This window comes from Topomyia yanbarensis, chromosome 3, assembly GCF_030247195.1.
Source record: "Topomyia yanbarensis strain Yona2022 chromosome 3, ASM3024719v1, whole genome shotgun sequence".
NCBI lineage: Eukaryota > Metazoa > Arthropoda > Insecta > Diptera > Culicidae > Topomyia > Topomyia yanbarensis.
In genome coordinates this window covers 300,039,097-300,067,095 of record NC_080672.1, presented here as the reverse complement: position 1 = coordinate 300,067,095, position 27,999 = coordinate 300,039,097, and the positions used below count along the sequence as shown (strand labels likewise).

Sequence of the window (27,999 nt, the reverse complement as noted above, 5' to 3'; positions counted from 1 at the left end):
TTGAAAAGATATGGGGTTTTTATGCCTATTTGAGAAGAGTTAATGTTTCACTCAAATTGGCTTTTCCCCATCCCCACATTCATTAAGACTAACCAGGTCAGATGATAAATAAAATAAAATAAAATTAAAAGAAAGTTTATAGAACTCCTCAAGCTATTTTCCCCTGAACAACCCCTCACTCAAGTACTTTTTTTCCATTCCGCCACAGATCGATCACGGACACAGTGCCATATTCAAACCGGACGAAGCCGGCGTTTGGGAGATTGCCATAACGTACCAGGGACGCCACATCCAGGGTGGTCCATTCAGCTGCTCGGTGTTCGATCCCAGTGGCGTCTCGGTGCACGGACTCGATGGTGCCATGCCACTGCGGGCTCACTCGTTCGAGGTGGATGCCCGGGGAGTTGGAGTCAGCGGTGAGCTGCATGTGGACATCGTGCACGACAAGCGTTCGCTGGTTTGTTCGGTGGAGAAATTGCAGGAGAACAAGTACCAGGTGACGTTCATGCCCAGACAAAACGGGAAGCATCGGGTGTATATATATTTCAATGGGTACGATGTCAAAGGATCACCTTACATTATGCGAGTTGGTAGCAAGGGCCGATCGGGTAAGACACGAAGCAGTCCACTTCATGATAGCAGGATGAGGTCCGAAAGTCCTTCGTTTCATTTCAACACGTCATCTGTGAACAGGAAAAATGAAACCGTTAGACGGGATATTTACTCGCCACAAACCGTGCAAACTACGAAAGAATCATACGCTACCCGGGTTACTTCTCCGATGCGGGAAACTCCATCGCCCAGAGAGTTTCATAACAACAGTTATAGGTCCGAATACAAAAATCTTTCGTCCAACAATGATCACGCGTTCAGAAAAAGCACGGAAATGCTAGCGAGTGATTCGAAAACTCCTACTCTGGACGATGCGTACAATTACGTCAAAACAGTTCGCACCGAGAATCACGTTACTAAAACTATTCGCCAGCATCGTGATTCGGAGAGTCCAAACTTGATCCGTGCTAGTCCCGGCCTGAAAAGCCCACAAACAGTTTCGTCAACGATTTACGAGTCCAACTCGAGAAATGCTACCGCTAGTCCCAAGTTCTACACTTCCAGCACTCGTTATGTACCCTCTCCCGTAGAGCACCGCATCTCTAGCCCAATCAACATGCACGAGAAAAACGAAACGTACAAAGTTACCGAACGTGAGTCGTCTTACAAGAGCACTATCACCCGAGACGTTATCCGCGATAGTCCACCTGTTGAGATGTACAAGTCTTCTCCGGTGGCACCCGTAGATTATTCAGCGAACATTAAGGTGACATCGAACAACGGACCGTCCCGCCGTGACAGTCGGGATGTGATCAACAAGACGAAGCACATGTTTTCGCACAACTCACTTGAATCGTTGGCCAATTTGACAGAGAAACAACTGAACACGGACTTGACCTTTGATCGTACCGTCGATCATCAGACGGAGAAAAACACACAGTTCAACAAATTCTCACTGGGTGATGGAAACTACCGCGGCGATCGGAAAGTTATCGATGACGAGGGATTGTATCGTTCGGGTGGATACTTGAAGAACTATAAAACCGAATCGAACGAACGGTATGAGAAGTACACTACGCTGAACAGTGGTTTCGAACCGATTGGACGAGATGTGACCGGTGCGAGGGCGATTCGCGTTCAGGATATTCCCGATGGGGTTCTTGGTCGGCCGGTGGAGTTTGAGAGTAAGTTGATGCTGACGAAATTTGGCAAAAGTTTTTACTAACATAGCGTTCTAAAATTTTAGTTGACGGTTCTCAGGCTGGCTCCGGGAACCTGGAGATCCTGGTCAATGGAGGTCGTGTAACTTCGGCCGTGCGAGCTTTGGGCAATCAGCGTTTCGTTGCAAGTTTTACGCCGCATGAATCCGGTGTTCATACGGTGCAGATAACGTTCAACGAGGAAACGGTACCAGGTAAGTTCCTTCGAATGGATTTGGCTTTTTTCAACTAGTCATATCCGAACGAAAAATGCGCGATACGATTGGGCACCGAAAATGAAATTATGTTTATTCAAGGACCACGGCTACCGGTTTGTACGATTATTAATAGCAACGGTGCAGCTCTTCTTGCTGGATACATTGCAGTTGGATAGAAAAGAATTTCATTAGCTGTTATGACACAAATAACAAAAAAAAACATTCTAATGGCTCGAGAGATTGACTGTAGTAAAGCTGGTTTTTCTAATCTCATTCCACTGCCTGCTTCTTCAGCTTCAATATGAGATCCGCATTCCTCGCGGAAAATCAGGTTCGTCGTTTGTTTTGGAGCCGAATGCATTTCGCCTGTTGGCACACATAACACGTTTCGGGTACAGACCAATGTCACAGGAATGTTTTTAAACTGTTGAGTGAGTCGTGAGATAAGTATAGTGGGGTCGATTGCATTGTGAACAGATGGGATGAATGCGACGATTGTGTACTGTCGTGGTTCATTTCGAAACCAGTTGATGTACAAATCTGAGGAATAGCTTTCGATATAATCTTTTCGTGACTATTTAGAGTAATAGTTGCAATATAGATGCTAAATCATTCCTGGAATCGGGCACAGTACGGGGGTACCTACAGATGTAAGTATTTTCCCGTGTCAGCTACGCGGTTAAAATGTCCATATCATGTGATAGTTAAGTTGTTTACATTTTATTGGTGATTTATTGTAACTTTACACTTAACAACTATTTCGAGGTTTTCATAATATGGTCGGTGTTAGGTCAGACCGGACTAAGTGACAGTGCATTGATTTCGAGAAAAACGCGTTTAAAGTTTGAATCGCAGCATCCTTTACATTATAATTGGAAAATAATTTTTACCATAATTCTTGTTTATTGTTTCATATTTCAAATCTGGTCAAAGTGGAATGTAGATGAAGAAATTCTTTATCCAGTGCTATCATTAACTCATTTTTTGATGTTTTGCGACTTGGTCCGGTCTGACTTAACACCGACCATATGTTTATTAACTTTTCAAAAGTGTGTCCAATTTTTTGACGCCAAAGTATACCAAAGTTTAACCATGACGCCAAGGATGCCAAGCCAAGATTCCGGATGCTTACCGAAAATTTAAACATGAAAGAGTGTTCTAATTGAGGAACCTGTGACTTCAGTTGGAGCCATGATGAGGATGATATAATGAAACTTTTTTTTAGCGTACTTTTAAAATAAATTATGATTAGTATTTTATTTTCAAATATCGCAGATAACGAAGAACACGAAATTACTGTAGCACTTACAATAGCATGTAACTTCCTTCTTAGTAAAAATAAATTTTAGCATCAGTAACTCTTCTAGTTAGGGGTGAATTGTACGGGTATGAGGCTCATCCGGTGAATTTTATCCGTAAGAACTTACCAGGGCTACGTTCAATCGAACTGTACAAATTCTTATGGATGGCGCGCGTCGAAAGTGCCGATAATTTTACCAATTAATTTCCAACAATTGATCAAATATATGTAAACAATGCTAAATAGATGTATAAAACTGTCCTACAAGCGTGTTTTACATTCAATAAATGAATCGGTTTTGCCATAATTTTGTGTACACCATTCATAATTAGATTTTGAAATACGCATCTGAATAATCAAGTATTCATGACACACAAATTTCTATATCCGTCTCATATGGACTCCAATGAAGTCCTGCGATCTATTTTTTGAATAACATTTTTTTGCATATCACATGAGACTACCACCTTAATATCGTACTACTACCCTTATAAGATTTGACTTATTGATTTGACTGGTATATTTAATAGATTTTTTTTTTCATTTGATTGTATTCTTTATACTTGTGACTCATACCGACACAGTTTTGCTATCAATAAAATGTTACTACTGTAGTCGCCCTCGAGCTGTTAATAGCAATGGCTGTGGCATGAACTCCTATATCTGATGATAGTTACATTTCTGGTAACAGATGTGTATTCTGCCTTTAGATGTAGGTGAAATTTAATGCCTGTAGCCAATATATTCGTCTTAATGATTTTGCTACGGCAATCGCATTTTTGCGATTTACAGATGATTATTTCTAAAAACTTCTAATAGTTTAGTTAGTAGAATACGCATCGAAAAAATGTATGATATTTTAAATCAGTGTAGTTTTTAGATGTAAATATTTTTTGTGACTAACAACGTCTTTAAACTTAATACCGACTTTGCATTTTCATTAGTGTTTGTCCATCATAACAACCATAGTATCCATTTACATCAAACATCAGTGCGAAGAGAAGAAGTTTTCAAAAAAACATAGCTTACAATATAATTATAAGTAATATGTATTGAGCAATAAAGTATTCTATGCTGAACACAAATATATACACTATGTACACCAACTGTATATAATAGATTATCACCAGAGAAGCCAATTCAAGTATTTGCAAAAAAATCATAGAAGGCGGGTTTTGTACGATGTAAAAAATTATTCACCCCGCTTCCTATTGATGTTATGCTTGTGTTCATAAACAAAACAAACTTAACTTACCAATGATAGGTAGCAAAACCTGACAAGTCTATTTTCCCATACTAATGTCATAGTTCATTCGTTCCGATATAATGCAATGTTATTGTATTTGTCCCAAATCTTCTCCCGACCCAAAATCCTCTATTACGTAACAAATTCTTTAACCCTCGAGCACTCTACTTTGTACAACACTTTGAGATTTTTCGTTATCATTTTGTTGCAAAGACATTTATCAATACCAAACCACTATTTATTCTTCAGAAATCATGTTTTGGACAAAATACAATCATTTTTGTGCACTGGAATACCTCAAGTGCAACATTACGATCTGAAATTGTTTGATAAAACAAGACCAATAGAACGCGCGATGTGGGAAGTTCGACCAAAATATATTTTCTTCGATATATCTCTTGATCTCGATCATGTGGAGGGTTACTTCCTTCGGTAAACTTGTTCAGAAGATCAAGAGAGCTAGTCAATGTAAGATAAAATAGTTTTAAATTAAAATTCTACCGCTAGGTGGCGCCAGTGAGCATGCTTTGTTTTCAGCTTACTGTATCTCAAGATCTAGATTTTTTAGAGAGTTAGTATCTTCGACGAAGTTGCTAAGCAAATCAAAACCTATGACGTGGTATAACGTCTTTTTCAGAAAACTACCGTTAGGCGGCGCTAGTGAGCATGTCAGTTGTTCAACTTAATGTATATCAATTTGCTAATTTTTAAGCTAGTCAATGCATTCGGCAAATTTGATCACGGGATCAAAACCTTCGAGGTGGTATATCGAAGAGTATGGGATTCTTCCACTAGGAGGCTCTAGTGAACTTGACCATGCCATTTTGTCGACCTACTGTATCTCAGTTTCCTGACTCTTTGAAAGGTGGTTCTCTTTTTTCGTCGAACTAAAACCAAAAATGGTGAATGAAACCAAGGGAAACAATAAATCGATGATATTCCGAAAATAAGTTCACTAAATTGTCAGATGACGTTTCTCTTACTAAACTAAACTAATTTTTTCATTCATAATTGTATTATGTAAGCAAAGAAATTAAGATTTGGCAATTGTAAAACTCTTGTGTACCATTCCTGTAACACCATTCAAACACTCACGATGGTAATCTGTAAAAGGGGTGCTAACAACACGCATATAAATAATGACACAACACTCCTAAATAGGGTTCGTCGCGGTTGCGGTAATTACCGCAACCGCGCGGTATTTACCGCACCCGCCCCGCAAAATCTGCGGTGCGGTGGGACACTTTTTCCCGCGGATGCGGTGCGGGAAATGAGCTTTTACCGCGCGGTATTACCGCAACCGCACTTCAAAAAATAATTGATAAAGTCTGCAGTCTGCATTAAAAAGTGAATTAAAATTGTGACTTTTGCCATTTGAGTAGGACACAACTAGATTTATTTTCTGAACGAATGCTTAGCAATGTTATTATTTGGAACATCTCTTTGCCAGAACGTTCGAGTTTTATTTATTACCCTGCAATAGAAAAACATGATAAACATCTAATTGCTCTAATTTCCATAGACTTGACAATGATTTTAAAAGAAATTCGAATATAATCTGTATTCGACCTATCGCTACTTGATTTTTTACATTTTGGCCATTCAAATATGATAAAACATACTGTTAGTTAAGAAATAAAATCTATAAGTTGTGTCCAATATAATTTGGCACCATTATTTTTACGAAATATTTTGAAAACTATTTAATTTATACTTCAAAGAAAAAAATTACAAACGAACATTTTCAAATACATAAAACGCAAAATCCAATCACTGAAAAACAATTGAATTTTACTGTCAAATCCAATTACAAAATGCATCATTTCTCCTGATTCCTCTTGGCAATCATGGAATTATGAATCGTTTTCGATGACATTTTCTCAACTGTGAATTTTGATTAATTTGGAGAACTTAGAGATGAACTAATGATACTACGACTTAAAAACAATCCAAAGAATGTAATTATCATCATCAAACCAAACGAATTTGAAAGAATTTTTTTCGCGCGCGTCCATTGTTCGTCCAACTGGGAATATTTTCTACCAAATTAACAAAGAATATTTTTCAGTTAGGAGTATTTTGTAACTGTTTGAAAATAAAGCTTTCGAAGTTAGTGTAGGGCATTGCGATTTTTTTGTGTTTCTCAAAGTCTCCCTTAAGGTCTTCCTTCGTATTTTAACAAGTGTCAAAGTTAACCCAGATGCCAAATTTTACATGGTTTGGACAGTTTTTGCCTTAATTGAAAATTTATGTTGAAACTTTAACGTAGGGGTTAGGTAGTTTTACATAGAATCTATATACAAAGTTTGAAAGAAATCGGTGAAGCACTTTTTGAATGGTAGGTAACACCGCAAATCATGTTTTTCCAGAGACGTTCTACAAAAAGCTGTCGATATTTTTGCATCGAAAAATTACAGCATGTTTTTGAAATGATACACTATAATGTACAAAAGTTTTGATCAGTTCGCTTCACGCAAAGTTTAAAAAAAATCGATAAAAATTGTTTTTTTCATGCCAAAACCCTTACCCCTCTTAATCAAACTTGCAAAGTTGAATATTTTCATAAATGTTCTGAGGAGTCCGTCAACGATAATTTTCGTGTAAATAAGATTAACATTTTACTATATATGACTATACAAAACAAATGAATAATTTTTCAGCACAATTTATAAAAAAAAATATTTTTACCGCATTTACCGCATTACCGCGCGGTGCGGTGCGGTAAATGCAATGCGGTTGCGGTAAGCGGTGCGGTTTTATTATTTTTTTGCGGTTGCGGTGCGGACTATCCATTTACCGCCCACATCCGCACCGCGACGAACCCTACTCCTAAATACAGAAAAATGCTAAACAAACACAATTGTTCTTCAATTTGTTCAACGTACTGATTTGATTTGAAAATCGTACACACTTAATTTTTTCTGCCGAATCTCAGCTTTTTTCGCATCTTTTGCCGAAATCTCAACAGATGAGATCTCAGTGAACAATTTTTTTACTGAAATCCCAGTAAAAGTGACGTTTCACAGCTGAGACTCGGAACATATTTAACAGAAAATCAGCAAACAAATCTTACTTTACTGAGATATCAGTTTCTAAATTTACTGACTATACGGCTGTTGGGAAATTGCTGAGCCGAATTGAGGGTGTATAGCTCACTTATGACACAAATTATACTATCATACTGTGTAGAATATGATTATAAGTATTGAATAGAATAAAACAATTTTACGTGTATCAGTTACATTTACTTATTTGGCTACTAAATACATCTGAATAATATGTCCAAAATATTTTTATAACACGCTTTGGATGTAGTTATTGAAAACTGTCAAGAAGGATCCGGTTCGTGGTGACTTACTTTTTCCGCATCGCACGTCTTATCCCAGGTTTCGCATGGTACCAGAATTTCAAAATTCTTGAATCAAAAACTCTGGCAAAGACTAAATAGTCGCAATCTTGCGACTTCTAAATAGTCGCAATCTTGCGATTCGTGAATATGCATGTTCACTGCTGAAAAATCAGACACTTTAGATACAGTAGATCAAATTAAAATTAATGCTCACTATCGCCGCCTGGCGGTAGACTTCCGTCATATTGATTAGCCCATCCGAAAGGGCATTATTTACTGCCCAAGTTTGCAGAAGAAAGTAGTGCTCCAAATGATACGGATCACGAGGTATTCTAAAGACTATCTGTGTTGTACAAAGTTCAACGCGCGAGTACTTGTGTTACAAAATTTGGTTCGAGTGCCGGAGGGTTAAAAATTATTCAGTAACGTTACGTAACGATCTAGCTTACTGCCCCTCTCCCATATGTCACAACATGTCAAAATTTGTCGTACCCCCTCCCCCCTAAAAGCGTTTATGAATTTATGAATAGTCCCTTACATGTACTTCTGTACAAAAAATATGCGCTGAAAAAAATTATGTGTCATTTTTCAAAAAAAAAAGAAAATTATGTTATAAATTTTAATTATATAAAAACCCTACAAACAATATCCTAGTTGATATGTGAAAGTCATCGTAAAAATGGTAATCGTACGTAGAAGCAACAGTTACAAGGCATATAATCGCTTTCTCTATTCAAGACACGTCGCACAAACCCAATCGAACCTGAAACAAAATCCAAAGCAGTTTTGGTCTTTCGTTAACGGGAAACGTAAAGAAAATGGGCTTCCTTCCAGTATATTCCTTGCAAATGAAACATCAAGTACCCCAAGCGGCATCTGTGACCTATTTGCGCAGCATTTCTCAAGTGTGTTTAAAAAAGTCTCGGCCAACTCCACTCAGATGGAATATAGTCTTCAGGATGTCCCTCATGATGTAATTAATTTAGGCATTATTCAATTTACTGACGAAGATATTCTAACTGTTATGAGAAAGCTAAAGTCTTCAACATCGGCAGGACCAGATGGTATTTCTTCCATTATAATCAAAAGATGCGCAAGCGCATTATGTACGCCTTTAAGACTAATTTTTAACCAATCGCTGTCGCAATCAACGTTCCCCGTCTGTTGGAAAAATTCAGTTATGTTTCCGGTTTTTAAAAAAGGTGATAAGCAAAATGTTGCGAACTATCGTGGCATAACTTCACTCTGCGCTGGCTCAAAGTTATTTGAAATATTAGTAGGAAATGTGCTGTTTCGCGAGACCAGAGCATATATATCGAAGGACCAACATGGCTTTTTTCCTGGTAGATCGACAACTACTAATCTAGCCCAATTCACTTCGCTCTGTATTAAAAATATTGAACTTGGATCTCAGGTCGATACTGTATACACGGATCTCAAGGCTGCATTCGATCGTGTAGATCACTCTCTTCTACTGGCAAAGATGAAGCGGCTAGGCGCTTCGGATTATTTTATAGGGTGGCTTAAATCATATCTCGTAAATCGTTCTCTGTGTGTAAAATTAGGAAATAACGAGTCATACAGTTTCATCAACTTGTCGGGAGTGCCTCAAGGGAGCAATCTAGGACCGTTGCTTTTTTCGTTGTTTTTCAATGACGTTTGTTTTGTTATACCTCCTGGGTGTAGACTTATATATGCCGATGATCTCAAACTATTTCTTATTGTGCGGTCAATAGAAGATTGCAAGGAACTACAGAAACACTTAGATGCTTTTTGTTGTTGGTGTAATCGCAACTTGCTGGCTCTCAGCGTGTCCAAATGCTCCATAATATCTTTTACACGTAGAAAAAATCCAATACTGTGGAACTACACCATTTCCGGGGAATCGCTAGAGAGAATGACAGTTGTCAGAGACCTCGGTGTACTTCTGGACTCACAACTGACATTCAGAAATCATTACTCTCATGTTACAGCATAGGCAAATAGAAATCTCGGTTTCATTATAAGAATCGCCAAAGAGTTCACTGATCCATATTGTTTGCGGGCACTCTACTTTTCACTTGTGCGATCTGTCTTGGAAGCTTCAGCACCCATTTGGTGTCCTTACACAAGCATTTGGATCAACCGAATAGAAGCAGTGCAGGCAAGATTCCTCCGTTTTGCTCTTAGAACTCTGCCGTGGCGTAACCCAACAGAGCTACCACCGTACATCGATCGCTGTCGTCTGCTCGATATGGAAACCCTAGCCAAAAGGCGGAACACATTTAGAGCAGTATTTGTTGGGAAGATATTAACTGGCCAAATAGATGCTCCAGATATTCTCTCACAAATAAATGTCAATGTGCCCCCGAGAAGTCTCAGATCGCATAACTTTTTAAGACTCGAGTTTCAACGCACCGAGTACGGTCAAAACGAACCCATTAGGGCGATGTGTAATGTTTTTAATAGTGTTTATGGCCATTTTGACTTTTCTTTATCTTGTGATGTTTTCAAAAATAGACTAAGAAGGTTGACTTAGATTTTAAGATTCATTTTTTGTAATATTTGTATTTTTTATTTATGTAATGCTGTGTACTATGTTATTATATTTTATTGTAGTGTGAATCCATTGTAATCAGGTGTGAATATATGAAAAGATAATGGGTTTTTACGCCCATTTGAGGATTGCTTCTGAAGTATATCCTGAAATGGGCTTTTCCCATTCAACTACATTTCATGTAGACCAACATAGGTCAGATGAAAAATAAGAATAAATAAATAAATAAATAAATAAATATAATCTGCAAGAATCAAATAGACGATAATGCAATTGGAGTTTAGTTATGTTCTCATTTGTATTCATCACCCACTATTGGCAAAACTTTTTAACAAAAAGTTTATGAAAAAATCGATTTATCACTGGAAGATGAATTAAACCGGTCTTTTCGATATCAAATTTGTGCTCACCAACCCCAAATTCACTAAAAATATATGGTTATTGGCCGAAATTCACTAAAATGTATATGGTGGATGAAAGCAATGCAGGTTAAGGAGCGGAGGGATTTGAAGGAATCTTGAAAAAAAATTACTTTTTTAGATTTTGGCACATTTTTGCCTTTCTCATGTAGAAAGGTTATGCAATCAATATGAAAACTTTGGAGTTTTACTGGGGCGTAGCGGTGCACGGAGCGCCCCCCTCCCTTTCACTATTACCCCCTTAATTCGGCATATCGAATTAAGCTTGTGACATATGGGGGAGGGAGAGTAAGCTAGATCGTTTCGTGACATGTTTTTACTGAACAAAAACTTTTTTTCGAAGAATTTGTTGCGTAATAGGGGAGATGAGATTGACACTACACACAGAAAAAAAATGTTGGTAAAAATAAGAGTTTTTCACTCTTAGCAAAAAACAACTAACGCATACTCTTAGTTTGAAAATAAAACTTTTGTTTTGAGTACTATTCTTCAATGGCTTAAAAGGAAAACTTTTACTTTGATTATTATTCTTGATTAATTTAAAAGTTTTACTTTCAACCTAATAGTTGGCGTTGGTTGTTTTTTGCTAAGAGCGGAATACTCTTACTTTTACCAATATTTTTTTTCTTTGTGTAGAGCTTCCATTTCTCGACGGTTTTCAGCTTCTCGGGATTCGGGAAATAAATAATAAATTTCAAGGGAAATTCCGGGATCCCGGGAATACAGAAGTAAAACAAAAAGGTGAATGATTTTCTTGAAAACAAAAGAATAAATTGAAAAGTTTTGAAATCCGTTTGATTGCATGTATATCTGACCTAAAAGCATTTGTCAGAAGATGGCGAATTAGCGGCCTACACATCATTCAATCATTTGATAACTCGTCCATACGTTTACGCAACATCACGTTCTTTTGATGATTTTTCTTGGTTATGTGTATAACCCAAATTTTGGTAATTACTATTACGATTGGGAAATATTCTAAACGCAGTTGCTGGAGTTACTGTCCAAAATTGGAATTCGTTGTTATGATACGATGGAATGTGATCAATTTAATGCAAAGCAATTTGGTAATTTTGAATGAAGAGATTGAGCTTCTTTAGAGTAGTGTGCAATTATTTTCGGTCAAATGAGAAAATGTGATATATGAAATCCATCTCTGTCACAGTAGTATCAGCATCATTCCGAATTAAGTGAGAATCAAAATCAAGCAGATAATGGACGAACTTTGCAGCAATGGATGAAGCTTACCATCGATTTCCTGTTACGGGCATGTATCTTGATTGCTTATCCCCTTCAAAAATTCTACCTGCATCCTTGAAAGCGACATCCAAAGAGTTTGGATGCGCATGATATTGAACAGGTACAGCGTTGTGTATTTCTTTTGATACATCTAAAAATTTATAGATATTACAGTAACGGTATAACAAATTAGACGAAATTTGCATTCGATTGACCGACCAAATATTTCTGCAGACGTTCTAGAAATATTCCTTATTTTAAATAGCGTTTGCGTTAAGCATGATATCACTACAAACCAACCATTTGAAACTAACACTCATCGATTTTTTAAGAAAGTACCGCCATTTCCATTACTAATGTGATTGCAAGCCCTTTCATTCAAGATCTAACTATTAAAATAAACTCTTAAAAGAACTGTTAAAAAATCTGATCAATCGGCTCATCGGTTACAGAGCAGAGATATCGTGCGCATCACTAACGCTACTGTAAGGAAATGCTTCGGTACAACGGCCGGCAAATTTATCCATATTTGCATGAAAATATCAACATTCTTCAGCAGTGTTTTGAGTAAGGTTTGGACTATATACCTAAAAAATCACGAAAATATATCAACCTGCCTAATGATATATAATCCATTGATCTGCAAATCAGTTGGAAAAGCACAATCTGCATTCACTACTCACTCCAAATGTTTGCCAGTAAAGATATTTCCTACAGAATTTCTTTCGCAGAACCTAAGCCTTTTGGAATAAATTTAAAATTTTTTTTCCCGGGATTCTCGAATCCCGGGAATGAGAAAAGACAATTTCCCGGGAATCGAGAATCCCGGGAAATCCAAAAATCCCGGGATTCCCGGGAAAAAATTTCCCGGGATGGAAGCTCTAATTGAGACATTTGGGACAATTTGTTATATGGGGAGGGGGAGTCAATTTTGGGCAATTTTTGCGTTACGCAATTTATGAATGGGCCCCTAACAGGAAGACAACATTTAACTAATGCTGATTAGGCTAACTAAGTATGATACCAACCTGTAACTCCTAAACCGAATGTCAGATATGAATGAAATTAGATGGAAGTCCGTGGAAGTATTGTATATTTCATTTGAAATCAAGTTTGTAAAAATCGATCAAGAATACGCTGAGAAAAAGGTGTGACATTGACTTAGGAACTTGGAGAGTTCCCTAGGGGGCTCAAGAACCGTTATAGGTGGCCAATGTAATCAAAGCTACTTTGAATGGTCATTAGTGTTCTAGACCCGTAAATTCAGGTCATATTGGCCCCTTTTAAATATGTCCTATAAAATTTGGGCATCATGGTGTTACCAGTTCATATGGGAATTCACTGTGTGACCGCACTCTTCGCCCCGTAAATCCAGAACCGGAAGTGCGATCGACAAAAAATTCAATAGCAGCTTATGGAAGCGTTTTACCGTTCATTTGAAACTAAGTTTGAGCAATTCGGTTCAGGCATCTCTGAGAAAAATGAATGAGTTTAGAAAATACATACTCACACATACATACATTTGCTGATCTCGGTGAACTGAGTCGAATGCTGTCAAAATTAATGTTTTAATGTCTCACGAATATGCACGACAGTTAGAAAGTTTTACGATTTTCGGAGAATTTGAGGCCGTCCAAATTACCCACGGTCTTAAAATTCCCGGGTTCCTCTACACCGATGTCAAAATATTCAAACACCCGTTAAATTTTACCTGTTTACCTGGTGCAATTTCGTGCAAACCGGCTCTACTATACTTATCTCCGAAAATATTCGGAGATAAGCTTTGATACTTTACGATAATACTTTTAGCTGATATGACTATTAATTACTATTAAGAAAGGTAGATAGAATTTAGATTATCTAATTATCGCAGGAATATTGAAATTCGATCTCGAAAGGTGAAATTTGTGTAATGTGTGGTTGAAATTTTTGTAATATATGGTTATGTCAGTCTAAATAATCGACTCACATAGACAGTATAATTTCAAATTGTTTCTTAGAGTTTATCCATTTTGAATGCACCAGTAAGGTTCAAAAAGTGCTACTGTTTCCAAGTTTCTAAAGACTTTAAATTTCTACAATTGCCAAACTTACAGCTTCTAGATTTTTAGTTTCGAAACATCCAGTTTCTAAATTTTAAAAGTTTGTAAATTTGAAAACTCTCTCAAGTATTCAAATTACTATACTAAAGTTTGTGAATTTCTACATTCTAAAATTCTAATGTTTTAAGTTCCAAAGTCTAAAATTTTAAAGTCTAAAGTCTGAAGTCTTAAGTTAATCGTTCTAAAGTATCCATTGTTCTAGACTTCTATAGTAGCTAAAGTCTCAAGTTCTAAAGTTGCTAAGTTTTCTAAAACTTGAAGTCGAAATTTCTAGGTTTGTAAGCTCCTAAAATTTTCGAAGCATCCAAATTTTTTGATGGTTCTAAATTTTTAATGTCAATAGATTTCTTATGGTTCTAAATTTACAGTTTCTAAATTGTAAAAGTTTCGCCTTTCTTGTATAGAAAGGTTATGCAATCACTCTGAAAATCGGCAACCTAATCCCTGCCCTGTGGGCCGAGTGTCATATGCCAAGTCAAAAGCAAAAAAGCAATGTGGAAATCATCATTGATCTATGTTTGTTTTTTCCTTAATATTTAAACTTCTTGAAATAAATTTGAACATTTTTGATTTTTATTTCAACATTATAATAGACGAATTTCACGTCAAATCGTACTCAGAGTTGGCAGCACCCTCTCAGATTTTGATGAAACTTTCTGCACATGAAGACTTTGTCACAAAAAGCCACTTTGCATACCTTGTTTTTCCAAAAATGATCTAGACTAGAGTCTGTATACAATATAGAGTCCCGTACAGAGGAATGCGCAACACTGCGTAGAATAGAGACTCTTTATTTTTTTCTGGCAACCGGAATATTTGCTGTAACTTTGTGTGGCTTTGATCAAATTACAAAATAAATTTATACTGAATTAAAAATGAAGCAATTTTATCGTGACAAACGGAGCATCCCAGCGAAAACCATTTCAAACATTATTTCATATGATTTATTCAATGCTATTTAATCAATGAATAACGTGTTCAAATTGATTCAAAGAATTCGAGCCAACGACTTTTACAGTAACTAGGGTTGGTTATGTTGATTTTTATTTTTTAATGTTATTTAACAAATCATTTTGTTCCACGCATTTAACATTTAATGCTTATTTACTGTATTATTGTTTCTTGGAAACTGAAATTAATTGTTACTTGAATTTTTAGTGTAAATTTATTGCAAGAACACTGCTTGAATAACGTCCAACTGCTCTTCAATTTAAAGATAACTTGAAGTTGCTTACTTTATCACAGTTTATGTCTGAAATTCTTTCATCATCTTATAAGTCGGACGCTATAAAATGGTTAATAAACTTAACCGAAGGCATCCGTAAATCAAACAAATCAAATCAGATCAAAAAGAGTGTAATGAACAGATGGAAGAAAAAGTAAACCAGGTGGATAATACCAAATATAGTCTGGGTCTAAAATGACTTCCTTTTTCAGGTGGATCTTGTGGAGTTGAAGTATTCAAAAGATTTTTGATGGTAGCGTGTTCGATAACTCAGAACGTAATCTAGTGTACCATATTGCAGGATACATTCTTAAGAGTGTTCCGAAACATTATACTGTTTGTAAGGCGTGCTTTACACCATGTATTAGTACGACCCCATTTTTAAAACAATTTACAAAGTATATTATCCTTAAAGATTTTAGTGGGGAAGTACTATTGCATGTAACAGAAGTTGTTTATTTGTTTTTTAACACTCATGAAATCACTTATCATAAATATCTTTGAAGAAGAATGTAATAATATTCGCAATTAGATAATCAAGCGTTTTGTAACGTTCCGTTTGTGAATTCATCAACAATACGAAAAAGGGAATATAATCCTGAGAGTCGTTCAATGGCAATGGCATCATGTTCTTGTTAACTTGGTGACTTCTGTAAACAATATAAGCAATGAGAAAAGTTTTTAAAATAGTTTTTACTCATATTATTGTAATATTTTTCCTGGCAATAACAATACTCCCCTTGCAAGCACGCATGAAGACATAGCTAAAGAAGTATGTTTGTTTACTTTGCGCGATAGGTAGCCGGTGACATGTTCGATTGGTAGATTTGACTTCATTCTGTGCGAGCCTTTACATAAGTAAACAACGCCTTTGATCTAGACTGGTTTGAAAGGGGTCAAATTTTTTAACCATTTTTTTCAAATGGCTATGGTCTAAAAATCACAAATCCTACAAAAAATGTTGCAGGAGTGATTTTCACGAAATTAGTCAAATTGTTTAATAAAAATATTGAAAAAATTTTCATCGACTTCTATACTGAAAAAATTGATTTTAAAAATTTAAAGTCGATTTACAAAAAAAAACCATTTTTGATTTAGATGAAATTTTATTCCAAGATAGGTTCCTTACCTTACCTACCTACCGTCAAAAATTCAAGTTGGGCACATTCAAGGAAAAAAGTTATTTGAAAAAAACTTTTCCTTGTCCAAACTAATTTTTTTTCTTCAGTGTATTTTTAAACTAAACCAACGAAAGTCATAATCATCTCAGAATCCAATAAAATTCAGTTTGTGAGAAGATATTGTCTAATTAAGCTACTAAGTAAATTTTCATTAAGGGGTTACATACCTTTTCATTTTTCATAAAATGGAATTTTTTTTATTACTTTATCTGAAAGTGCAACTCTTCGAGAATGTTTTCCCAAATTTTTATAGTGATCCGAGAAATAGATTGAAAGTTACAGCGCTTCCAAGCACGCTTCGTCCACCAAGAGCAGTGGTAATTCGAAATTTTAAACTCGATTATCTCGAAATGTCGATTTAATAAAAATGGTTCCCTTAATCAAGAATCCCATTGAAAACAGTTTATGTCATTAAAGAAATATTTCATTATTACTTGTTTATTTTTTGTTTAATGCTGAGGAAGGATCAAGGAAAGAAATAACCACCACAACATTAGGTGTTGAATTTTACAGAAATATTTATTTATTTTTGTATATAACATTTGTCTTAAAACTATCTTCATGCATGCTATTTTGTATTATTTCTATACAAAGAAAATATTTTTGGTTCATCTTCTGAATTAGAATACCTTTTCACCTCTACTTTGCCACCAGGAATAGGCACAAAACTGTGGAATTTCTGAGTATCAGATATTTTTTTGCGTTATTATACAGTTCTTCGAGTTCTTTTGATATTTTGTTATACTGTTCAGTGAAATTAATTTTTGATATTTTATCAGTTTGTTCAATTACCCAGTTATATAACTCTCGGGGAGTTGTTATGGCATTTCCATAGTCCCGAGCAAGACTAGCTCTTTTTGCCATTCGCTTGAGAGCATCACAGGGTCCTTTTTCATGGAATGTTGCTAAAATGCCATTCTGCGCTGTCATACTTTGACTGGAATCTACACAAGCTTGCAAAGTTTTTTTTATTTTTTTATTGTGTATCAGACAAAAAATAAATTTAAAAAAAGTGTCAATTGCTTCATAAAATTTATAATATTTAAGATGGAAAACTAAGCTGCAGTCTCCCAGTCTTCCAGTCTTCATTCAGGTTTGTTATGAATATATACCAAATGCGTTACTGATACTTTTTGCATGTATCAGGCAACTAGCAGTTGGAAAATTGGATTCTAAAATTATTATGACTTTCATTGGTTTAGTTTTCGACAAACACTGAAAAAAAATTTGTTTGGACAAAAAAGTTTTATTTCTAATAACTTTTTTTCTTGAAAGTGCCCAACTTGAATATTTTTGACGGTAGTTAGGGAACATAATTACCTATCTTGGAAAAATTTTATCCAAATCATAGAGGGGTTTTTTGTAAATCGACTTTAAATTTTCAAAATCAATTTTTTTTCGGTGTTGCAGTCGATGAAGAATTTATTCAATATTTGCATTCAAAAATTTGACTAATTTTGTGAGAATCACTCCTACAACATTTTTTGTAGGGTTTGTCATTTTTAGGCTATAGCCATTTGAAAAAAATGGTAAATTTTTTTTACCCTTTTCAAAAGACAGTCTAGATTATTTTTGAAAAAACAAAGCATGCAAAGTGGCTTTTTGTGACAAAGTGTTCATGTGCATAAAATCTGAGAGGGTGCTGCCAACGTTTGTTCGAGTTTGCGCGAAATTCGTCCCATGAAAAATATTCAAGGTTGTCGAAGTTATGGCCCAGTGAACGCTCTCCAAGTCGAACTGCTTAACTGAAATCCAAAAACTGAAAAGAATATTGAAGAAAAATGTTTTGTGGTGTACTTGAATGGATCGGTTTCCCAATAAAAAATTTTCTTGCAAAAAAACACGTTGACCAAAAAATTGAGTTTTGTGGTGTTCAAATTTTAAAACAATAATACATTGCAAAGAATCGGAAATGTTTTGATGAAAAAGTACACGAGAGTGTAAATACAAATAATTTAAAAAAAAGTATGAAAATCGGATGAATTGTTTTTGAGATATCACGTTCGCCGCAACGGCTCTTTTCAAAAAGCTACATTCCAAGATAAGCGCGTTAAGTTTTGTGTTAACTTCATTAGTGGAAGAACCACGGCGCTGTAAATAGTTGTAATTAAAAACCTACTGCTCCGATCTGGATGAAATTTCGCACAGATATTTTTATTTTTGTATTGTATTTTCTGAATATTCAATAAATATTTTTTCGATTTTTTTGAGTTATAACTTTGTATATAAACCGTTAAGATAGCAGTCTTACTCCGTCTTACCCCAATATTGCTACCTGGTGCACAACAGTTGTGTTTCAATACATAGGTAATTGCATTAATAAATTTGTTTGAGACATTTTTTCGCAAACTTTGAAATAGGTGTACCTCTTTAACCTTACTTTTATTTCAAATAGGCTTTACTTTAACATACATAGTCTAGATACTTTATCATTTTAATTTCAATTTTTTCCACCAAATGTCACGTTCCTTTGTGAAAAATCACAGAAGTTATCCACGGAGTTTCCAAGTAGACTTGTGTAAGCTATTCAACAACTTATCAGGTTCACGACCAACAACATTTTTCACAGCCAAACGAACCTCAACGAATTATTCATTTGAACGAAACTGAACAAGTTCCAGCAAAGGTATTTTCGTTCAATTCACCTGTCCGGGTTCATTGCATTAAAGTGAACATAAACAAGAAACGATGTCGAAAGCAAAGCCCAAGAAATTGCTGGGTTACTTACCTGCCGGATTCAAGCGAAGCATGAAAGCCAACTTAACGAACGATGAACAGTCGCGAGCCAGAGAGGGAGAGAGAGGCCCAAAGCCCACACGATCGCGTCTTACCTGCGAAAGGTAGATCAGTCTCAGTTTGTACGTGACTCGGTTTGGACGCGATTTTCGGAAGCTCTGTCGTAAGGTGATCGTGGCGTGTGCTTGTGTGTTAATCTGGCTCCGATCAGCAATAATAAGAAGAAAATTTCACCCAAGTTTATGTTTTTTATTGCCGCTGTTTTCCCGACCATCGTGGCTTTTGAGAGTAGCGCATTGGCGAGCGCGTGTGTGTGTTTTGTACCGATCAAGAAAATACCTTTCCTACACAAGACGCTAATCCGCGGTGGCGGTGGGAAAGAGTAGGCGAATCTTGGTTGGAATTTGCCTCCGGGTGGCAGAAAAGGGACGGGAACCGATCCGCAGTGCTAGTGTTGGTGTGTTTGTGGCCATCTTGGATATATCTTCTCGCGGTGGGATCGTCGCCCAAAAATTTTCTTGCGTTGATATCCCATGTCAAGGCGCGGTGCGATCGATGCAAACTGGTCCCAGATGACGTGACACGTCGGAATTCTAACATAGGGAAATTTCTTCGCTGAACTGCTATCGCTTGTTTCTATCTGCTTGTTGTGTGGTGATTGTGAATGGCATACATATTTTAACCAGATTTCTTTTTTTTCTCATTGGTGCGGTTTTCGCTAAAATATTTGGGATTTGCGGTGAATGGTTTGTAGCTTGCATGCATCAAAGCGAAGAAATACCAAAAATTCTCAAGTGAATGTTTTGTGTGTTTGTGAATCGGGAAGTGGTACAGTTTAGCGCTGGTGGGTTTTAAACTAGCGGGCATTGACAGGTTCAGCGCGTCAACGTCGGCCTCCGGTGGTAGCAGCAGCAACAGCAGTAGCGGAGCAACAGTAGCAGTTTAGCGAATCGGCACCAGCTAGAAAGGATTTTCAATCAAGTGTAAGTTTTTTTTACAGATAAACTGATTTGCACATAGGGGAAATCGATTAGCGCGTCGTAAAAGGTGTTCAACCGCATCATTTACACTGTTTCGGATGTTAGGAGGAGGAAGCTTTCACGCAGGCTTTGTGATTTATATTATGCATAATGCCGTGCTTGCATCCTTTTTTATTGTGTGCATTTCGTTCGATTGATAACCCTTGTATGGTGCTAAAGCACTCGATGTTTTTTTGAATCATTTCAAATCTAAAGGTGTTTTATATTTAGAATAAACTGCTCTTTACAAAGACAAAGACCTTCGAACTTTGCTTGAATGGCCGTAGGTACAATGATATGCTACAATACCATTTTCCAAAGACAATGGTTGACAATTCCTCACCTCGCCACTGAGACTGCCGACTACTCACGGTCAAGTTTTCGGACGATAACAGTGGCATTGTTTACGGTCGACTGCCTATCTGTACACTAGGCCCAACCTCTATGTTTTAACAAATTTTCACGCTCTTGAACCGCCAAAAATACTCATTGTTGTGCATTTACGGTAGACAAATCTGCGACGTACGTGTGCTGCACTGAAACGTTCGATCCCGCCAATTCGCACTTATACAATGTGCAATTATCTACCGAAGAAGTTTGCAACTACGCGCGACCAATTAAAAAAAAACAAACAGCATGATCACCAGTTGGTATTTCAAGGTTGCCGTTTGAGTAATTGATTGGAGGAATGTTGCGAAGCGCGTTCTAGTAGAACCAATTCGCATGCGTTGTGGCAGTTCAACGAAGGAATTCTATTGTCTCGAAATTAATCGATGTAATCGGCACTTTATTACCTTTCATATTTATATTGAAATCTTTACAATTCACTCGGACCTAAAATTACGAGCGCTTTTTATACAGAAATCAACGCATCGTTTGAAATGGATTTACGTTTCTCCAAACTACAACACCTTTGAGTTGTTTTTGGTGCCAGAATGTTGATTTTTTCGGTAAGGCTAGCAGACGTTGGCGAGTTCAAAACAATGAATTGGTTAGCTTTTTCGGGTACAAAACACATACCGTGTGTTATTTTCGAGGTACGTTCACATTTTTAGATATTTAAAACAAATTGTGTGTTATGAGTCTTTGACTGGTATGTGACATTATAGAGCATCACCAGCAGAAGCGGGTCCAGAAGCAAATTCATAGGGGGTCTGAAATTTTGATTTTTCAATGGACATTGTATAATATGTAACACGCAATAATCTCATTTAATAAAAGTCAGGCTTGCAGTACTTTTGAGTTTGGAACTATTTTAAAATTGAAACTGGCTTAAAATTTGTTGTTGAAATTCAAGTTAAAAGTTTCGGGGAGAGTCTGGCCCCCAGGACCCTCCCGCTGGTTGTGCCCCTGTTAAGGGAGCAGCGTTGTGGTTATAATAAGATTGGGAAGATGAGCTCCTGGATTATCACCGGAAAGTATTGTATTGTTTATTATGGCTCTAACCTCAATGGGTCGTTCGCTCTTTACCGGAAAGTCTAATTCGCAGCCTCAACATACCTTTTCATTAAAGATGGTTGGGTTTAATTTTTTTCGAACCCGAACCCAACCCGAATCTGATAGCCTGAAAATTGAAAAGCCCTCACCCGACCCTCACCCGAAATTATAAATTTTGAAAAACCCGACCCGAGTCCGAAAATTTTAAATTTGAAGAACCCGAACCCCAAAGTTTAAAATTTGAGAAACCCGATCCGATGCCAATTTCTAATATGGAGAATCATCCAAAGATCCCCAAGATTTTGAATTTTAAGCACCCGAGGTGGCTCCTAAGCGTATCTAAGATTGATTGATTCACTCGAACCTGAAGTAGTACAAACGCGCTACTGGCAAGTGCTATTCGCATTTATATTTACTGCTATTGAACGTCGACTTTGTAATGTTCGTCGAATTTGTAATGTTCTGGCGAATCAAAAGACTTAATGATGATTGTTTTAAACAACTTTTCCCGTCGTTCTCAACCAAAATTTTTAATTTTTTTTTTATCGAAAATCTTTCCTGCAGGAGCAGTTTTGTATAATTTATTGCATGTATTCAATTAAGCTGTGGCAAGTGGTAAATCGTATTCGACAGTTTACACGACGTCACTCGCGTAACGGGTTGGTACGGTCAAACTTCCGCCGAAGTGTCCAAGATTTTCGCATCATTAGTATTAGGGTGGAATATTTTCCTTTATATTTATTTTGTATTTGAATGCATTAATTAGTTTACAAAATTCAAAACACGCTAACAATAATATTCAATAAAATGCGACTTCCAGTCGCCAGTAATTCATCAGTAACTGGATGCATTTGGTGTTACTTTATGTTCGAGTGATTCTATCATTGTTAGATGAGTTTTGGATCCAGCTCGGGTGCTAAAAATTCGAAATCTTCGGGATCTTTGGTTGATTCTAATACAAACAAGTCGGGTTCGGATAGGGTTTCTCAAAAATCTTTGGTATTCGGGTTTTTCAAATTTCATAATTTCTGGCTTGGGTCAGGTGCGAGTTTTTTTGATTTTTAAGTTGTCGGGTTCGGTTCGGGTTCTAAAGGGATTTATTTATCTCTAGTAAACAACCCGGAACCCGACCCAAACCCGAGAAGCTCAAACCGGACCCGAGCCGAACCTGAAACGACCATCTGTACTCTTTACCTCGCCACTAATATTGCTATCGCACGTCATAAATGTTTCAAGGTATGTCAACTCGTCGACAACCTCGTACCCCTACTGTTACTGCTTAGTACACGGGCGGAAAGAACCGATTGCTTCGTCCGTACTGTAGGGTTACCAACCGGCCTTATTTTAAAAGACATGTCTTTTATTTTGACGATTTTGAGAAGCGTCCTTTTTTTATTAATTCGTTTATTTGACACGGCTCATAGCGGTAGCTTAACGGAGCCGTGGATCTTTTATATGTTTACAATACATGTAAAAATACAAACAAGAATTAATGTAGTAATATTGGATCTCGTGCGCGCAACTTTTTATTGCAAGCGGAGACCTTCCTTCGCGAGGTCTGTTGGCAAACAGCGTCAGGGGGGTCTTTCTATTCTTTCTTGTTTTTCACGTCCCGGTCGAAGCTGGCTTGGTGTTCGGGATCAGATGTTCTCCCCTGCTTCTTGCACTTATTGTTGATCAGTGTAAATCCGTCGTCATTGTTACTACATTCGTTGCCGATGTTGCTTACAGTTGCTTTTGGGGTGCTGGATGATTGCGGTTGCCATTATGGTCTGAACATCTGCCACAATGTTGGCCACCGTTTGTGGTTCAGGCATTGGTATTGAAAACTCTGTTTTAGGTTGGTTTGCCGTAGATGAGTTGGCAATCGGTTGAGATGCATTTTCCTGTGCATCTTCCGCGCAAGGTTGTCCATGATGAGCTGTCTGATTACAATACTTGCACGTAGGAGTTTGCCCCTCATGGGTGCATAGCGTAGTTTGCATAGTTGCAGTTCCGTGAGTTTTGAGTTTTATTGTCAAGTAGGAGGGTACAGGCCTTTCAACCCTCATCCTCACTACAAAAACGCCGTTAGGAGTACCCGGGAAGAAGTTTCTCCAAGTATCACGTGTAACGGATTCTCCGTATTGCGACATGCATTTTGCAATTGGCTCAGGAGGGGTACGAGGTACATAAGGTCATATATCCTTACATCTATACATATAATCATTCTCAATATATACGGGAATCTTAATTCCAACGTTGTCACTTTCAACCACGCGTTTTAAGTTGTTCTTCAAAACGAAAAGCTCGGCTTGTGCTAACGTGTTGAATGATATTAACACTGCATTACGAATATGATGATACTGAAGGTACAAGACTTCCGCAAGTGTAAATTGAATTTTTACATTCAGAAGGTATTCCACTTCATTAAAACTCGGTCGTTTTGAACAAAATTTAAAGTCAACGACCGCAGCGTTGGGTCGGAGTAGAACTTTTTCGTCAACTTTACTCATGATGATAAGAATAATCCGATGTTTCCTTTGTTCTCGAGACAATGCACACTAGATCGAGAGACCTGTTGTTCACTTGGCTCGATTGTACGTCTGACTGCGGCAGAAGTAGAAAGTAGACTGAGAAGCGTCCTTTGTTTTACCTTCAATGTCTTTATATTAGTCTTCAACCTAGACATATTACAAAAAAATTCAGATCAAGTTTATTCCGAGAGAAAAAAAGTTTTCAATCATCGTTTTAATTGGTCTGTTGCTTCCAACGCTTTTTGTTAACGGAGCTATTTCTTGTGGCACTAAAAACTGGATTCTAAACACACTGCGGACTTACCTTCTTCTTTTAAATTCTTCTCGTGGACTGGTTTGTCTATGAAACTACCACCTCTATCACTTGCAATACTGTGTTCACAGCTCGCAGTTTCAAGATCACTCGCACTATGAAAGTGCGGGGTCCAGGTTGGTGGGAAGTACGCAATACTTCTCCCCCTACTCATGGCGACTCATAGCAACCAAAAGCTCTTTTATTCAAAAACGAATAGTTTGCTTTTTCATTTTAATGATATTGAAGTAGTTAGGGATTACTAAGCAGGGAAAATTATAGAAATTTAGAGCCATAGTATTGGTGAGAGTAAGAGCAAGGATGTGAAATATACAGATCGGAAATTCTGTTGATTCCGCAATTGCACAATTCCTTGCCAGATCATCAGTTATTTTACAAATTTATCGGCGAAAACAAGCTTGAATTTGGTGGGAAGCTCATACTGTAGCCAGATAAATAGGTTGTTCGGGAGCCTGCAGAAACGGGTTCCCGCGCGCACAGTGGTCAGAAATGCCAAAAACGTGATCTTAATTCACTAGAGGCCAAACCATCGAATATATTCACAGGGTGTCTTTAGAGGAATTGTTCGTATGAATATTACCCACAACCAGATAATAATTGAAATGAGGCATGGCTTACTATGGTAGAACTAAAAAAATTAACTTTTTTTGTTGACGAGGTAGAAAGTTGGTGTCTTCATCAAAGTTTTAGAAATGCTCATAGTGAAGATTTTTGTTGAAGAACTTGAGCTTGTAGGACTAAAGGTTATCGAGTTATAAGGCGTTTTCTATGGCAACCCCCTTAAATCTAGTTTTTAATATAACTTTTTTCATTGTGACTTCTCCTGCAAACTATGTTCACGACAAATGTGTAGGTATCAAAACTACATAATACAGTTCCGACCCGTTTTTATAAACTCCCGGTTTTATGCACCCCCGTTTTTATGCACCCCCGATTTTATGAACTTTTCGTACCCGATTTTATCAACCTCCCGTAAATTTATTCTATTATACCAGCAATTCAGGCTTACAATCATCCAACTGTATTCAATCAAGGTAATGGATCCTGCACTGTTAGGTAGTAGTCGGAATGTAGGGTAGTTTACCTAATTTTGGTCCTATTTAAGGTAATTGATGAACTAGAATTACATTTTGCTTGAATTAAAAAAAACAAGGCAAGATGTGTTTTCATGATAAACTAATATACTTTGACATATTATCCGTGGTAAACATAACAATTGAAAGAGATGCCGTATGTATTAAGTATTGTATACCTAGTAATATTATGTTTTTATTATGTTATAGTTCATGCCAAACTGCTAACAAAATTTAAACTAAGACTATTTTGGCGGACTGTCTGTGAACACCGATCCAAAGGATACAATTTAGTGCGTATTTGTCTCTTAAGGTGTGATGTCTGTTCTCTTCTTCTATCTCCTGCCAGCGCGTTTGAGTCATTACTTAATAAAATTGGAATAGAATCAACTATTGTCTTGTTCGTGTTTCTTTTGTTATCTCCTATGTCACCAAAGTGGTTTAATCTATTCACATGTAAGTAGGAGCATACCAACCAGTCCGAATCAACGAGAATGGGTCATGTCAGTCGAAAGCCATAGAATCAGGCTCGTCTCTATAAAAAATACGTGTGTCAGTTCAAAACACTTTGAAACCGATACAAAATATTGTTTGATGACGAAAAACCTTAAAAAATGACAAATCTATTTGTCCCAACGTTGAAATTCTACGTATCACTGTCCCACTAATAAAATAACCAAAAATGTTATTCAATTTGTGGAAAGTGAAAGTTTCTTTTGCAAAAAGAGGGGTACAACATTCATAACTACAATATCACAGTCTACTTTCTACTTCTGCCCAAGCCAGACGTACAATCGAACCAAGTGAACAACAGCTAGCAACCTCTCGATCTAGTGTGCATTGTCTCGAGAACAAAGGAAACATTCAATTTATTCGTGCCGTCATGAGTAAAGTTGACGAAAAAAGTCTGCTCCGACACAACACAGCGGTCGTTGACTTTAAATTCTGTTCAATAAGATTAAGTTTTAGTGAAGTGGAATACCTGCTGAAGGTGAAGATGCAGCTTAGGCTCAAGGAGGTTATGTACCTTCAGTATCATCATCTTCGCAATGTAGTACTCATATCATTCAACACGTTAGCCAAAGCTGAACGTTTTGTTTTGCTGAACAACTTGAAGCACGTGGCTGAAAGTGATAAAGTTGGAATTAAGATTCCCGTGTATATAGAAAAAGACTATGTAGATGTAAAGTTACATGACCTATCACCACGTACCCCTCCTAATCTAGTTGCAGAATACATGTCGCGATACGGAGAAGTAGAATCCGTTACACCTGATACGTGGAGAAATTTCTTCCCGGGTACACCTAACGGTGTTCTTGTGGTGAGGATGCGGATCGAAAAACCTATCCCCTCCCACTTGACTATAAAACTTAAAACCCACGAATCTACTATTAATCAAACTACGTTATGCACTCACGAGGGGCAAACTCCTACCTGCAAGTATTGTAATCAGACAGCACACCACGGACAACCTTGCGCGGAAGATACAGAGGAGAATTCATCACTACCGATTCCCAACGAATCCACGGAAAACCAACCCAAAAAAGAGTTTTCAATACCAATACCTGAACCACAAACGGTTGCAAAATTTGTGGCAGCTGTTCAGTCCATTTTGACAACTGCAAAAGCAGCATCCAGCGCCCCAAATACCACTGTAAGCAATATCGGCGAAGAAAATAAAAATAATGACGACGGATTTACACTGGTCACCCGTAAGGGTAATAAGCAGGAAAGACCATCTGAGCACCAAGACGATAGAAGAGAATTAAATGATCCCCATGACGCAGTAGGCGAGCCGCGAAAGAAGGTCTCCGCTCGCAATAAAAAGTTGCGCGCACGAGATCCATCGGGTAATCAATAATATTTGCTTTTATTTTTAATTTTCACATATTGTTAACATATGAAAGATCCACGGCTCCGTTTAGCTACCGCTATGAGCCGTGTCAAATAAACGAAATATAAAAAAAAAAAAATAACTACAATATTGAGATCAATCCTGTAAAACTATTCATCACTGTTGTCGTTTCCAAAAACTGAAAACATGGCGAACGCATCCATTTCCGATTTTAGTAAAACTAAAAGTCATCCGCTTAACAGCGCTCACTTGTGTAAACAAAATGAATAAACAACATCATTTGCCTGGATCGTGGCTAGATTAACGTGTTCAGAATTTTCCGATTTATATCAGATTTTCCCATTGAGTATTTTTTGTAAAAAACCTATTTTAATCCACCTAGCGGTGCAATTGTGCCTTTCTCAATCATGATTCACGAGAATGTGTGCGTTGTTTATATTCATTAAAAGCTTTTAAATGCATATTTTACATTTTATTATTATAC

The 27,999-nt window shown here is 37.0% G+C and overlaps 1 protein-coding gene across 6 annotated transcripts in view; it reads left to right on the top strand.

Annotated features, from left to right (window-relative positions):
• Window positions 1-27,999, top strand: part of LOC131693417 (filamin-B) — a 183,666-nt gene that overhangs the window by 77,756 nt on the left and 77,911 nt on the right. For 4 of the 6 annotated variants that reach the window (XM_058981206.1, XM_058981205.1, XM_058981204.1 and 1 more), the window contains 2 exons: window positions 209-1,736; window positions 1,799-1,966. In XM_058981206.1, the coding sequence (XP_058837189.1) occupies window positions 209-1,736; window positions 1,799-1,966 (1,696 nt within the window). Of the gene's footprint in view, window positions 1-208; window positions 1,737-1,798; window positions 1,967-19,427; window positions 20,286-27,999 lie in introns of those variants that run through there. The other 2 variants (XM_058981208.1, XM_058981207.1) reach the window with 2 other exon arrangements.